This window comes from Thunnus albacares, chromosome 4 (assembly GCF_914725855.1).
Source record: "Thunnus albacares chromosome 4, fThuAlb1.1, whole genome shotgun sequence".
Classification (NCBI taxonomy): Eukaryota; Metazoa; Chordata; class Actinopteri; order Scombriformes; family Scombridae; genus Thunnus; species Thunnus albacares.
Genome location: NC_058109.1, coordinates 29,481,489 through 29,495,943, shown reverse-complemented (window position 1 = coordinate 29,495,943; position 14,455 = coordinate 29,481,489). Strand labels below are relative to the sequence as shown.

The 14,455-nt window shown below is 37.8% G+C and overlaps 2 protein-coding genes across 2 annotated transcripts; both read right to left on the bottom strand.

The window, feature by feature from the left end:
* Window positions 1–4,883: 4,883 nt before the first annotated feature.
* Window positions 4,884–8,282, bottom strand: LOC122980598 (blue-sensitive opsin). Its single transcript, XM_044348739.1, has 5 exons — window positions 7,761–8,282; window positions 6,343–6,511; window positions 6,076–6,241; window positions 5,738–5,977; window positions 4,884–5,393 (listed from the first exon to the last, which is right to left on the bottom strand). The coding sequence occupies exons 1-5, from the start codon at window positions 8,137–8,139 to the stop codon at window positions 5,289–5,291; spliced, it is 1,059 nt and encodes a 352-aa protein (XP_044204674.1). The 5' UTR covers window positions 8,140–8,282; the 3' UTR covers window positions 4,884–5,288.
* Window positions 8,283–12,007: 3,725 nt separating this feature from the next.
* On the bottom strand, window positions 12,008–14,237 carry LOC122980594 (blue-sensitive opsin-like). The gene is made up of 5 exons (XM_044348733.1): window positions 13,859–14,237; window positions 13,575–13,743; window positions 13,297–13,462; window positions 12,713–12,952; window positions 12,008–12,169 (listed from the first exon to the last, which is right to left on the bottom strand). Exons 1-5 carry the CDS (start codon window positions 14,235–14,237, stop codon window positions 12,068–12,070), a joined length of 1,056 nt encoding a protein of 351 aa, XP_044204668.1. The 3' UTR covers window positions 12,008–12,067.
* Window positions 14,238–14,455: the final 218 nt, after the last annotated feature.

Below are 14,455 nucleotides of genomic sequence, written 5' to 3'. Positions count from 1 at the left end.
ACCCACCAGAGCATATTATGCGGACAACTCAGGTTCTTCCACAAAACAGATTAACACAGAGTAATTACCTCTGACATGCTCACGCCATAACATTTTAATCTCTCCGGAATGACAGTTCACTTCAGGAGAACACAGAGGTTATCCAAAGCTGCTATGGTGGTTTATTTTAATCCGTTGATTCTGTGTTTTTCTCAAATCCACTTCATGAGCAGGTAGCCAGCTTGCAGATTTGACAAGAGCTACACATGGGACAAGGACTTTACATCAAGAAGAGGAAGGATCCTGAAACTGAAGAGATCTGTAAACTTTTCTTCTATTTTCCACTATTTCCAAATATGTCTGTAAGCATATTAATATTAAACTTTGCCGAACTTCCTCTATAGTTATATATTATATTGCTTTAAATAGCTTAACTGCTCCTTTTGATTAAAAGCTAAACAAGAAGTCAAACATGTTAAGTTAACTAATATCTTTGGGAAGAGTATTTTGCTTTCAGTATGTTAATATAAATTTACACATCATGCAAGAGGTGGGGTTAATAGTAGATATTGTTGTTTTTCTAAGCCCTTGTGATTCCTATTTCCATGTGCTCCATATGCATGTCTTATTTATATGATGTTTCAGCCATCGGGCCTTCCTCAAGATCAACAATAATAGTAGGAAACAGGCACTGGCATGTTATGTAGGCCACACCCTTGTAACACAACTGATGGTTATAGACAATCCTGTTCCATCATTAGGGGGAGAAAAATAATCTAGAGGCCTTCAATGAATCAAAACTCTTAACAGACAGTGACAGGAACTACAGCCAATCAAATCCCTTTAAACAAAGTGACAAGAACCATTTTGTCTCATACCACATATAGAGATTTAAATGTTACATTACAATTCTTTGGTTAAGTACTGTATATTCAAAATGTTAAAAAATACATTTATTTTAAATCAATTTCCAATAGATATACAGAAAAAGTTAAACCTGAGCTCTAGATGAACATCATAAACAACTTAATCTAAATATCCAATAAGTAGAGGTACATTACAGAAAACCCTTCAAGTCATAATCTATATTCAATCCATGAGGTGACAGGGAACAGTGGATCCAATACACAGATCCAATACACAGAACAGTGGATCTCAAACAGTGGATCCAATAGTGTGCCCTCCTCAAAAATAAAACATTCACCTTACCTCCTCTTGGGGGGGAGGGATACCTTCTCAATACCAATATATTTTAGAGGAGAAATAGGATGATTAATGATGATTAGTTCTGTTTTTGCATCTAATATTGCTTCTGTGCTCAGCAATGCAAGTTTTTAGTGCTCTATTCGTCTTTCCAACATATGACTTACCCCAAGGGCAAGTGATAAGATAAATGACTGACTTAATGTGATATGAAATAAATCCTTTTACAGGGATCTCTTTACCTGTGTGAGGATGTTTAAAACTGTTACGACGGTAAGTATACTTACACTGACCACAACAACACAGTGGCGCTTGCCCTCACGGATAGGTGCTAAAGTAGCTTGGGCTGGTATTGATTGAGGATGAGCTAAATATGTGTGTACCAGGTGGTCTCTCGGGTTTTTACCTCTTTTACATACCATGAAAGGTTGTTCTTTGAATATACCATTGAGTTGAGACTCAGATTCAAGTGTATGCAAATGTTTTGTTATTATTCCTTTTATCTGTTCTGTACACTTAGAATATTCTGTAGTAAACATTATATGGTCATTTGATTTCACTGTAGGTTTATTTTTTAAGAGATCAGACCTAGATCTGTCTTTTACTTTAGTGGCAGCATCATTTAGGACAGATTTATTGTATCCTCTTTGTTGAAAGTTGTTTTTCATTCATTCCTGTCAATATCATCAGTTTTCTGGCAAAATCTGTAAAACTGACTAAAAGGGAGCCTATTTTTTAATGGTAAGGGATGATCAGAGTCTGCCCTTAGTAAAGTATTTCTAGCTGTAGGTTTTCAAAACAGATCTGTACACAAGTAATTTTTCTTTGTAATGATCCATAAATCTAAAAAAAACTGATGCATTTGTAGTAATAATCTATAGTAAATGACAGAAATTCAGAACATGAGTTGAGATATGTAGAAAATGACACTTGCTGGGTCTTGGACTCTTTGAACAAACAAAACATATCATCCAAATACCTCTTCCATAAAAATATATTCTCCTTGAAGCCATGATTAGAGTGAATAAACATCTCTTCAAACAAGCCCATATACAAGTTGGAAAATGAGGGTGAGAAGGAACTACCCATAGGTAGGGGTACCTTTGGGTAGTTCCTTCTCACCCTCATTTTCCAACTTATATATGGGCTTGTTTCTGAATATAAAAGATATCTTGGAACATCCAACAGTTGTGTATTGAAATCAACTTGCCAACTCCAAAAGACTTTGAGGGTTCTTTTAGGGACTTCTGATAGAATTGTGTTTTGAAAGAAAGTATTCCAGGGGCTCAATACCTCCATCATGCAATATGGATGTACAGATAGCATTCTCACCAAGGTCACTACAGTAAAAAAAAAAAGTTCCTCCTCATCTAAGAGAGCGTCAGTGGATTCTATAATGCTTACTATGTGTCCTGTGTCCTTTGTAAAGGAAGCAAGGTTCTCAGCTAATGGTTTGATAAAATAATCTACAAAGGTAGACAAACTAGAGGTGAGAGAGCCAATACTGGCAACAATGGGTCAGCCTGGAGGATGTTCAAGACTTTTATGTATTTCTGGTAATGTATAAAAAGTAGGAATGATAGAGTGTTCAACTTTTAGAAAGTCATATTCTTTTCTAGAGATTTCACCATTCTGCAATAGATTATCAGGGGCTTCATGAACAATATTTTTAAAAGACTGAGTTGGTTCCCCTGGAAGTTCATTGTAAAAAATCTCATCAGAAAGTTGTCTTAGACATTCATTAACATAGTCAACTTTATTCATGACCACAGTAGCATGCCCTTTGTCTGCTTGTTTAATGATAGTTGATTCATCTGAATCCAAGTCCTTAAAGGCAGCCATCTCTTCTCTGGTTAGATTTTTTTAAGATATATGACTCTATTTATTTTTTTAAAGTCAACCTCTTGTTCCACTAGTCTACAATATGTCTCAATAGAGGTACTATGGTTAGAAGGAGGTACAAACACACTTTTGCCTCTAAACATGTAGGCTACTCTTGTTTCCATTAGGTAATGTAGAACTTGGTGGGTTTTCTAGTTGCTCTGAGATGGATCCATTTTGTTTGAAAAATTCCTTTAGACATATGTTTCCGCAAAACTTGAGCAGGTCTACTTTAACATCAAAGTCTTTGACATGGTTAGTAGGCACAAAAGAGAGTCCTTTGTTTAATACCAGTATTTTCTGGTACCAATATTTTTTAACAGTTGTACAGTACAGTTCAGCACACATGGCAATGCTGCTGCTGTAAAGGAGGCTCATTATGAAGTATGGCGCCATCTGTTGGCCGAATGCTGGACACGTCTACATCTTTTAACCTTCACATACTGTTCAGGGTCAAATCTGACCCAATTTTACATTTGAGAGCAGTAAAAATACCCTAAACACTTTTTTCTTTAAGCCTGAAATTGTATGACTTCTCCTAATGTGATCCAGGCTATACAAAATAGGAAATATTTCAACTTTTTAAAAAAACATTTTTGTGCAGCTGATACACATTTTTGTAATGTATGACCCATATTTATTCAAAAAAAATTACTAATACTAGGACCATTATATAGTGTGATTGTAATGGTTGTTTTTTTTCTCCATAAACAAAAAGCATAAAAACTAAAGAATAAGCTGCTTCTGCTTTCTCAAAGCTTCATTAAGGATTAATCACACATTTATCTGTGATAAGGTATTTATGAAGGATTTGTGGTTCAGAAATTTTGTATAGAGGCTAATTATGAGGGTGAAGGGTCAGAATATGAACAGTATGTGAGGGTTAATTGACAGTGACATCTGTTATTTTGTATACATTTGAAAGTTATGTTTGATAATTCAGAAGATTTATTTCAGACATGAAAGAATGGAAGAACTGCTGGACAATGGAAGATGTGTCAGATGGAGAAAATTTGAGTTGGACACCACTCTCCTTGTTTATTTATCCTTTAATTAACCACCTAATATCTAAGACAAATTAAGAAGTAGCCTAGATTTGGACCTGCTACAAGTTCCTACTACAAGTGTTTGCGTGATGCAGCAGAGCCAACAGTGTGTAAATGTTCTAATCAATTACCGACTGGCAGTCTTCCAAAAACCTGGTGGTAGTAGCTTTTTCAAATTTCTTAGTGTCAGTACAGTGCCAGTCAAATGTTTGGACACACTGTGTCCTGTATATCAAGTTTTTGTTTGTTTGTTTGTTTGTTTGTTTTGTATGGGTCTTTTTTGGAGTGTTCTGTTGTGCTCTTGTTGTATACTCTGAAACTGCCATTCTGTTATTTGTTATAACTGATGTTCTGAAACATATCAAGTTTCAGAATATCCACCCTGAGCTGAAAGAAAATGCTGCTGTTTGGGGTCTTTATTGAGCACTATTTAAAAAATGGGGAGTCTAAATGAAGAAGAAATGTGGGGTTGGCTTGGGTCAGTTTGCCAAAAGGGTGTAAGGACCATTTTCTTTCAGTAACTGCCATATTAGTTAGAGCATGATAGAGCTGAGTGTGTCTCCAGTCTATAACTTTGGCAAGCTTGCAATGTGTCACAAAGACTTTCACTGATCACATAAAGTAACACACTGAATGTGAGACATTAAATATTTTGTTTATCTGGAAAACACCGACTGCACTGTATGTACTTTACTTTTCCTAAATATATCCCATTAATCTCTACTATCTGATGGGTGTTGCAGTTTTCATATTGTGAGTAATCATTTCTCAAACTTGTTGGTCACCTGTTAATTTATTCTCTATTAGACAGCAGTTTTTATATACACACATGAAACCTCATACAACAAATGCAGCACATCTTTTAAAAGTCATTCACAAAGATGTTTACGGCATTAGAAGTATTTGCTTTCAAATATTTACTCAGTATGGGTTTCTTGACCTCAGTCCTTAAATATTCGTCTTAACATGTCATTTTTCCTCTCGCTTCAACAGCACACATCTTCAAAAGCAATATTTTCGGACTGAACACCTTTATTTTTTTACTGTATTTTTTTTTTTTTACATTTTTCTTTGCATATAACTTTTCATCTGCACTTGTAAGAATAATATCAGTAAATTTGTGAAATTATTTGTCCATTCAATGCTATTTACAATTTTCCAGTCATAACCGCAAATGATCTAAGCAGGTCCAACTTTGGAGACTTCAGTCACTGATTGACTTGTTGATGACTCCTCATCATCTCCTCCACTCATCCCCAGCATCTTCCGTATACATGAGCGGAACTGAAAGGGAGAAACAACATGAGCACATTTGTTTGCTGTACTTTCTGCATGTAATTTAATAGCAGCATACATAGTGAAACATGCTGTAACAATATCACTATGACTTTGATTTCTTTGTTGACATAATCCAAAGAATAAAGAATTTAAAATCTGAGTTTTTAATCAAAGGTGGGTCAAGCCTTTTGTATGCTTTGAAAGTGACCAACAGAGGGCTCTACTGGCCCTGTTACTTTATGTTTGTCAATCAAACATTCAGTTCAGCTGAATGAATGCAAAGCTAACCTCATGCCAAGAAATAACAGCTAAATCAGAGTAAACACTTCTGTCTGTGACAATGAACCAACCTGTTTATTGAGGAGGATGTAGATGACAGGGTTGTAGACTGTGGAGGCTTTAGAGAGGCAGGAGGGTATGGTCGCCAGTCTCAGGTCAAACGGTTGCCCTCGGTTGTTGACAACCCAAAGAGCAAAGGAGGCGTAAGGCATCCAGCACACCAGGAAGCCCAGCACCATGACGACCACCATCCTGGTCACCTCCCTCTCTGCTTTCTGGGTGGAGGCTGACTCAGCCTGGGCCTTCGCTGCCTGTGGAGGGACAGGAGAGGTAGAAAGTCTAGTTTTGGGGGTTTTTTTCAAAAGTACATGCATATATAACATTAGATAACCTGAGATATATTGCCTACCGATTTCAACATGATAAGCAGCTGTGAGTAGCAGAAGACGATGGTAGCGAAAGGGACAGCAAAGCAGAAGCAGAAGAGGAACATTACATAGGACTCATTGTTAAACTTGTTGTCTGTTGTGTACCAGTCTGGTCCACAGGAGCACTGCATGCCCTCTGGGATATACCTGGAGAGACAGACAATGAATCAGTATGTGTGTGTACTGTAGGTGCCTGTGCAATCGTTACTCAATTGTGTATAGTCATGTGTCTGCTCTATAATACTGACCTACTCCATCCAACCAGAGGAGGAACTGCAGCAAACAAAGCAAAGACCCAAGTCATTGCGCAGCAAGCAATAGCATGGTGAGACTTGAAGGCAAAGTTCCCGAGTGGCTTGCAGACAACCAGCCACCTTTCAAAAGCAACCACAGCAAGAGACCACAGGCTCACCATACCTAAAACAAGAGAGAAAAGAATTCAACTTAGACTGATTAGAGTTCCCCCACTGAGCTGCAACTTATATTATTGTGTTTTTGTAAAACTGGGGTTTAAATATAGCAGCCTGCAGTGCATGCCAATCTTTTTTTCTTTTGTATTTGTCCCAGATGTATACTTAACCTGTAGTGTCTTTAATGACATAATAAAATTTGCTGGCTTATTTTCAATGAATAAATAAATAGACTGCACTGGCATTAAGACAGTTTAAAAGTGTTAAGTGACATTAATATTAATTAATATCATGGAATAAAAAAACATGATAAATGTATTTATCTCAAAGGAAGCATATAAAAATGAGACTTTTATTTCTGGTGACATCCATAATAAATAATAAAGGATCTGATGCCCATCAGGTTTGGTTTTAGACAAGTTTAGGCAGGAATAGTGTGAAGTCTTTTACCCAAGGATTTTAGAATAGTCCTCATAAACAGCTGAAGGGTCAACAATTAGACATGAAACAGGCAAAGTTTGCTCATCTTTAAAATTGATAAAAAATAAAATCTATAATTCAGTTCAGAAACCAACAAGAAAATAACGTTGATAGGATTTATTAGCTAAACCAAAAAGATAAAATTATAACTGCAGCTTTTATACAGAATGAGACATTGGCTGTTTACTAGTTATTTAAGTGGGACAAAGTGTAGTTTCTGTGGAAAAGATTTAAAACCACAATAATATTTATTTAATAGACTATCAAAGTTAAAATAACATGAATTTAGCCAGTGGAGAGCTGTTCCTTCCAATACCTTTGATATAAGAAAACTAGCACTTTAATACTCTTATCTAGCGTACAATTAAATAGACATGTTGTTATCCGTAACAGATTTTCTTGTCATGGGAAGACATGAAAGCTATGTGTTGTTTTGAAGCTGTTTTGTCTGAGATTAAAATCTTAATAATGAGGTTAGGAGACTATGTGCTGTGCGAAAACAGATCCCAGTTTAGAAGAGGAGGTGTTAGGGCAGAGAGAGCCAGAGCACAAGTATTTCATTGTATTTCATTGTATTTTTAATAAACATGACAATAAAGTTGAACTTTAACTTAATTGCAGTTTTAATACAACACATCACAGTAAATATAAGCATAAAATTTGTGTGTGTAAAAAGTTTTACCTCTATCATACCATACAGTACATTACTACCAATAAGTTAGTATTGCATTTTCTCTTTACTTAATAGAATACATGTTAATCCTGATGCTCCTTACCACCAAGAGTTGCTGTAAATCCTTCAATCTTGCATCCCAGTGGTCCAAGAATCATGTATCTGAAGGCAAAGCAGTAGAAGCAGGTGAAGGAGCCCACGGAGGAGACGAGGAGGTTTGCCACAGCCAAGTTCACCAAGATGTAGTTCAGGTGAGATCGGAGCTTCTTATATTGAACAGTACACGCAATAGTGATGACATTGATGCCTGTGCCAGCTACAAAAAGAAAGAACATAAAGGCTGACATGGCATAAAAGATCCCCATGCTACCTAGGTGATCCTGGGGAACCAGGAACGGGCTGAGGGATGTAATATTGTTGGTGTCCAAAGGGATAGGGATCCAGAAGTCCTCTGGGAGCTCCACAGGACGATTCCCTCTCATTTTTCTGTGTAAGTGTGTGTGCGTGTCAAATAAAAATTCAAAAACTTTTCAAAAAGATATTAAAATTATATTACTGTAGGCAACAAATTATTTGCATCTAAACTTAAATTATACTGAGATTTGATGTTTTTAGTGTCTTCTAATGGAGGTACGTCTCTGTCTGATGGGGAGTTAAAGCCGCATTTATAGGAACTTTGAATATTACTTAGGCTCAACTTAATTGGCTCAAGGAGAGGATTTAAAGCTTTGGTTTACACACGGTGAGTAAACAGACTTGTGTATGTGTATGTGCACACACATCATGTACTCCAATAACAAGATGCGCTACCTTTGAGCTAATATAGAGATAAGTATCTCAATACCAGAGCTGGCAAGGATGATCTGATTTCCCAAGATAAAGAGCCCTGTGTTTGTGCACCACATAATCTCATCCTCAGTGATGTTCAGGAGGTCAGTTGCATGCATTTGGCCCTCAGTAATCTGGGTTGTTCTTGTTCACCTCAAGCTTTGCTATGTCTCTTGGCACAATGCCAACATTTTCAAAGCGCTACCCCATTTGCTTCAGAGATATTCTGGCCTATTAGAGGAGATCCCCCTTCACTCTAAAATATATTTTGTTTATTGTTGTTTCAGTTGGATTATTGAGTTCCCTGTGCAAACTTAAACACTAGAAGACATTTTTCACATTAATCTTCTGAAAGTAGAAAGTTTCTCTGTGCTCACCTTAAGGAGTTGAAGGAGTGTACCTATAAGCATGATTTTGTGAACTAGTTAAACCAGTCATGGTATACAACTTACACAAGTGTGATTTCGAATCATGAATTCTCCAGTGCACATATATACTGAGAATGGACTTTTCAATGAATAAGGAGATGTCTTGTGTCCAGCAGTTAAACATTTAAACTACAGATATTTGCATTTTCATAGATTCAGGATTTTTCAATGGAGAGGAAGGAGTAGATGTAATTTTAAGATATTTTAACGGGGTAACTGAACATTTTTGTGGAAAAAACATAGCAGACATGAATTATTATCCTTAGCAGAGTATTTTTAGATGTCAAGTCAAGTTCATTTATGTAGCACATTTAAAAACAACCAAAGAGTTGACCAAAGTGCTGTACAAATTACAGTGAAAGGCACAACAGTAGAGAATGAAATACAGTGACATCAGTAGTAAAAGGCACAAATAACAACAATGAAAAGCAATGATAAAATACATGGCAATATCAAAATATATGTATAAATGTAAAACAGAGAAGAATAAAAATCATTTATAAATAAGTGAAAGATTGTAAAAATACTAAAATGATTAAGAGCAACCAAAGGCTATTGAAAACATGTAAGTCTTGAGTTTTGCCTTTAAAGTGTCAATGGAGGGGGAACACTTGATCGAAAACGGGAGACAATTCCAAAGCTTTGGTGCAGCTACCACAAAGGCATGATCTTCCTTACCCACTAGCCTCGATTGTGGAACAGTTAAAAACAATTGTTCTGAGGATCTAAGAGGCCTAGAGTTGGAGTAGGGGCAGAGAAGTTCTGAGACGTACAGAGGAGCCAACCTATGTATGATTTTAAGAAAAAAAAAAAAAAAAGAACCTTGAATTCAGTTCTGTATTTGACAGGTAGCCAGTGCAGGGATACTAGTACTGGTGTAATGCTGTCTCTCTTTCTGGTACCAGTTAGGAGTGTCACTACAGTGTTCTGCACCAGCTGCAGGCGAGACAAAAATGACTGGCCAACACCCAGGTGCAGTGAGTTACAGTAGTCCAGCCATGAGGAAGTAACGCAGTGGGAATGGTCTTCATGTCGTTGAAAGATAGGATGGACTTTAGCTTGGCAATGTTCCCCAGCTGAAAGTAGCAACCTTTTACTACAGAGTTGATCTGATTATCAAATTTTAATACCAAGCCCAAGATGACACCAAGATGTCTGGCATGGGCATGAAGATTCAATGTCAGTGGTCCTAAGTGTCTTACTATATCCCCTGTGGTGTTGGGGGGACCAAAAACAATCACTTCTGTCTTGCTATCATTTAACTGAAGACGGTTTTTTGCCATCCAGCATTTCATATCCTGGAGGCAATTGTGGATGGATATAACAGAGCTGGCATACCTTATATTCAATGGAAGGTATATTTGAGTGTTATTGATGTGACAGTGAAAGGGGACATTGTGATTGCAGAAGCCTAAAGGGAGCATATGGAAAGCAAACAAAATGGGCCCTAAAATGGAACCTTGAGGTAGTCTAAAAGTGATTGGGGCAGTAGAGGAGGAGAGGCCCCCAATCTTAACAGAAAAAGTCCTGTATATTAAGTAGGAGGCAAACCACAGGATGGCAGGGCCGTGGATGCCAATCTGGTCCTCGAGACGGTTTAATAGAATATAATGATCAACCGTATCAAAAGCCGTGCTAAGGTTTAAAAGAATTAAAATGGCACATTTACCACAGTCTAAAGATAACAGTGAGTCATCTGAGACTCTGAGAAGAGCAGATTCTGTGTTGTGACAAGCCCTGAAGTTTGATTTTCTCCATGATGTTGTTTTTGTCTAAAAAAGACAGAAGCTGTGTGTAGACAATTTTCTCCAGTACTTTGGACAAAAATGGGAGCTTGGAGATGGGACAGAAATGCTTTAGTTCTGAATTGTTAAGGTTAGGCTTTTTAATAAGGGGTTGAATTATTGCAAAGCAGAACAGGACCATTCCATTTGCAAGACTGCTATTTATAATAAGAGAAATTGTGGGACCTACAGTGTCCAATATTTCCTTTAAAAATATGTAGGAACAATCTCCAGGGGGCAGGTGGTGGACTTTGTGTTAGAGACTGCAAGCAGACACCAGAAAGGGATCATAGGCAGGTCGTATGTGATCAATTTTTGTTGAGAAAAAGTTTAAAAAGTCATCACAAATGGCTGTGGTCAGCACAGGACAGGTAGTAGCGACAGGGTTGAGGACTGAATTAATTGTGTGGAATAGAACTTTGGGACTGTGGGAATTTCTGGAGATAATGATGGCAAAATATTTTGCTATTGCAGCTTTGACAGATTGCTGATAATTTGCCAGACAACCTTTCAGTATCTCAAATGAAACATGAAGCCTATCTCTTTTGCATCTACAATCTGCCTTTCTACAAAGTTGCCTGAGAGCACTGCTGTTATTGTTCAACTGAGTTTTGGCTCTGGGTTTTCTGACTTTCAAAGGGGCAACAGAGTCCAAGATGTCTCCACAGATTGAATTAAACTTTGTGATCAGTTGGTGTGTGTTTAGCTGAAGGGGTTGGGCCTTAATACTGCTGAATAGAGAGGAGGCTATGTAGGCATCTGAGAAATTACTGGTTGTAGATGGCTTTAAAACATGTCTGAAAGGGACCTTTAAAAATGTGCGTAATGTGACTGTCTGACATGGTGAAAGTAGAACAAAAAGGTTTACAGTATATCCCAGAAATCAAATAATGTAATGAAGAAACATCTTAAGGAACACTCTTTATGCTTCCTATATACTTACAAAATATGCTGGCAGTGTTTGCAAAGACCCATTAACTTAGATATTATCTTATCTTGATTAGAATCAGTGGACTGTTTTTCTTTTTGTAGTTTAAAACACTGACTGTAAACTGCAAACCAGCTTGTGTAATGGCCCCTTAGTGTTGCAGTGAATCTATGCCTCACAACACAATACCTATGTAAGGAACTATGTCCAAACCAGTGAATGTGTTCTTTTCCAGTATTGACAATACACAGATACCTTTTACATTTTTCATGTTGCAGAATGATTATTCGCTATGTCTTATTTGAATTGCAAATTTATTTGAATTGCAACATTGCATATATATATATATATATTGCTGATATGATAAAATACATACATTTATAGTTATTTACAATTGACAACTAGTTAACGACAGAGGAATCAAGAAGTGTTGATGCGCAGTCTAGGCAGGCCCAACTTTGGAGACTTCAGTCACTGATTGTGTTGTTGACGTTTCTTCCTCTCCTCCACCCATCCCCAGCATTGTCATCATGCATGAACGGAACTGAAAGAGGACAACCGATAACTGAAATAGTTCAAATTTACATTGATTCTATGGACAATGTGATGTTGTCTGTATCAATCATCCCAATAACATCTTCATCATCAGACATGAGCAGAACTGAGAAAGAATCCCTTTGTACTGTAACATTAAAGCCACTGTGTATAGAATTAGAAAATCTCCAACTTTGGTGCTCTTAGTGGAAGCATCAAAAAAGACACTGTAGCTGGCACTCTGCACCAGTTTTCACTGGCATTGTCTAATTTTTCTACAAAAAGAAACAAATTCAACCAGAAAAGATTTTCTAATCACATAATAACATAGTGACTTTAATATAGTGATTCACAGAGCCAGCAAAGTGATTGAATGACTGGTATATCAAAACACTGAACAGACCTGTTTATTGAAGACAACATAAATTACAGGGTAGTAGACTGCAGAGCCCTTTGAAAGGCAGAAGGGTATGGTCGCCATTCTCAGGTCAAAGGTCAAAGGAAATAGCTTCTAAATCAGAGTAAATACCTCTGTCCATGACAATGAACCAACCTGTTTATTGAGGAGGATGTAGATGACAGGGTTGTAGACTGTGGAGGCTTTAGAGAGGCAGGAGGGTATGGTCGCCAGTCTCAGGTCAAACGGTTGCCCTCGGTTGTTGACAACCCAAAGAGCAAAGGAGGCGTAAGGCATCCAGCACACCAGGAAGCCCAGCACCATGACGACCACCATCCTGGTCACCTCCCTCTCTGCTTTCTGGGTGGAGGCTGACTCAGCCTGGGCCTTCGCTGCCTGTGGAGGGAGAGAAGAGATGTGTGTCATGATGAGCAGGATTTTAGTATATTTAAAGACTCATTAGTTTTTACCAAGCCATTGGACATGATAATTGATTGTAGGGATTGTATGTGTACAGAGCAAAAAAAAAATAGCAAAGGGTCAACTTGTTTTCATATACTTTTATATTTAACTTTTTTGTTAAGTCGGTTTGTATGATAGATTTGTCATGATACACTGATTTTAGCTCTGATATGCATTCAAGTAGAAATCTTGTTCAATCTAGAGAGGACAATTGTAGTGTCACAAGCAAACTTTTAATGTTTAATGTTTAAGTCTTATTTTGTGATGCTTTTCCTCACAATTTTCAGTGTAATGAGCAGCTGGGAATAGCAGAAGACAATGGTGGCAAAGGGAACAGCAAAGCAAAATCCAAAAAGGAACATCACGTAGGATTCGTTGTTGTATTTGTTGTTTGTGGTGTACCAGTCTGGACCGCAGGAGCACTGCAGGCCTTCTGGGATATACCTGGAAAGACAGACAATCCTTAATACTGTAAATTTAGCACCTGTCCCTACAAAAATTAATTGCTTTGCAAGGGGAAAGAATGTAAATGTGAGAGTCAGTGTGTAATACTGACCTGCTCCATCCAAACAGTGGGGGAACTGAGGCAATCAGTGCAAACACCCAAGTGAACGCACAGCAAGCTAAAGCGTGGTCAGGCTTGAAAACAAAGTTTCCCAGTGGCTTGCAGATGACCAGCCATCTTTCAAAAGCAACCACAGCAAGAGACCACAGGCTCACCATACCTGGAACGACACAAACAGGCATTTTAAACCCTTTTTCAAATCATTCCATACTTTAGAGCCACACTGTATTCATAAAAGAGTATGTATCATTTCTTAACTACAGGTTACATCTTACCACCAAGTGTAGCCAAAAAACCTTCAATCTTGCATCCCAGTGGTCCAAAGATGAAATATCTTACTGCAAAGGAGCAGCAAGCAGTAAAGGAACCCACACCGGACACAAGAAGGTTTGCCATGGCCAAGTTCACGAGGATGTAGTTGAGGTGAGACCGAAGCTTCTTGTATTGGATGGTGCATGCAATGGTGAGGATGTTGATGGCAGTGCCAACCACAAATATGAAGAACATGAATCCTGCCATGCTATAGAAGGTGCCCGTGCCCCCTAAGTGGTCCTGAGGAACCAGGAAGGGGCTGAGTGATGTGATGTTGTTGGTGTCCAGAGCGACAGGTATCCAGAAGTCTTCTGGCAGTTCCGTACCATGATTTACCCTCATTTTGCTCTATTTATATTATTATTGATCAAAAACTACAGTTACACCTGACAAGTGATTTCCTCGGGTACGTTGATACACAACCTACGTGTCCCATATACCATATAATGAAAATAAGGAATAAAAGTTTTAAGAACCAGACTTGAATGCTGCAATGTCAGTGTACCTAATGTCTTCCTCAGTTTCTTGTGGGACATTTACTTTTATAAAGGGCCCCAAAT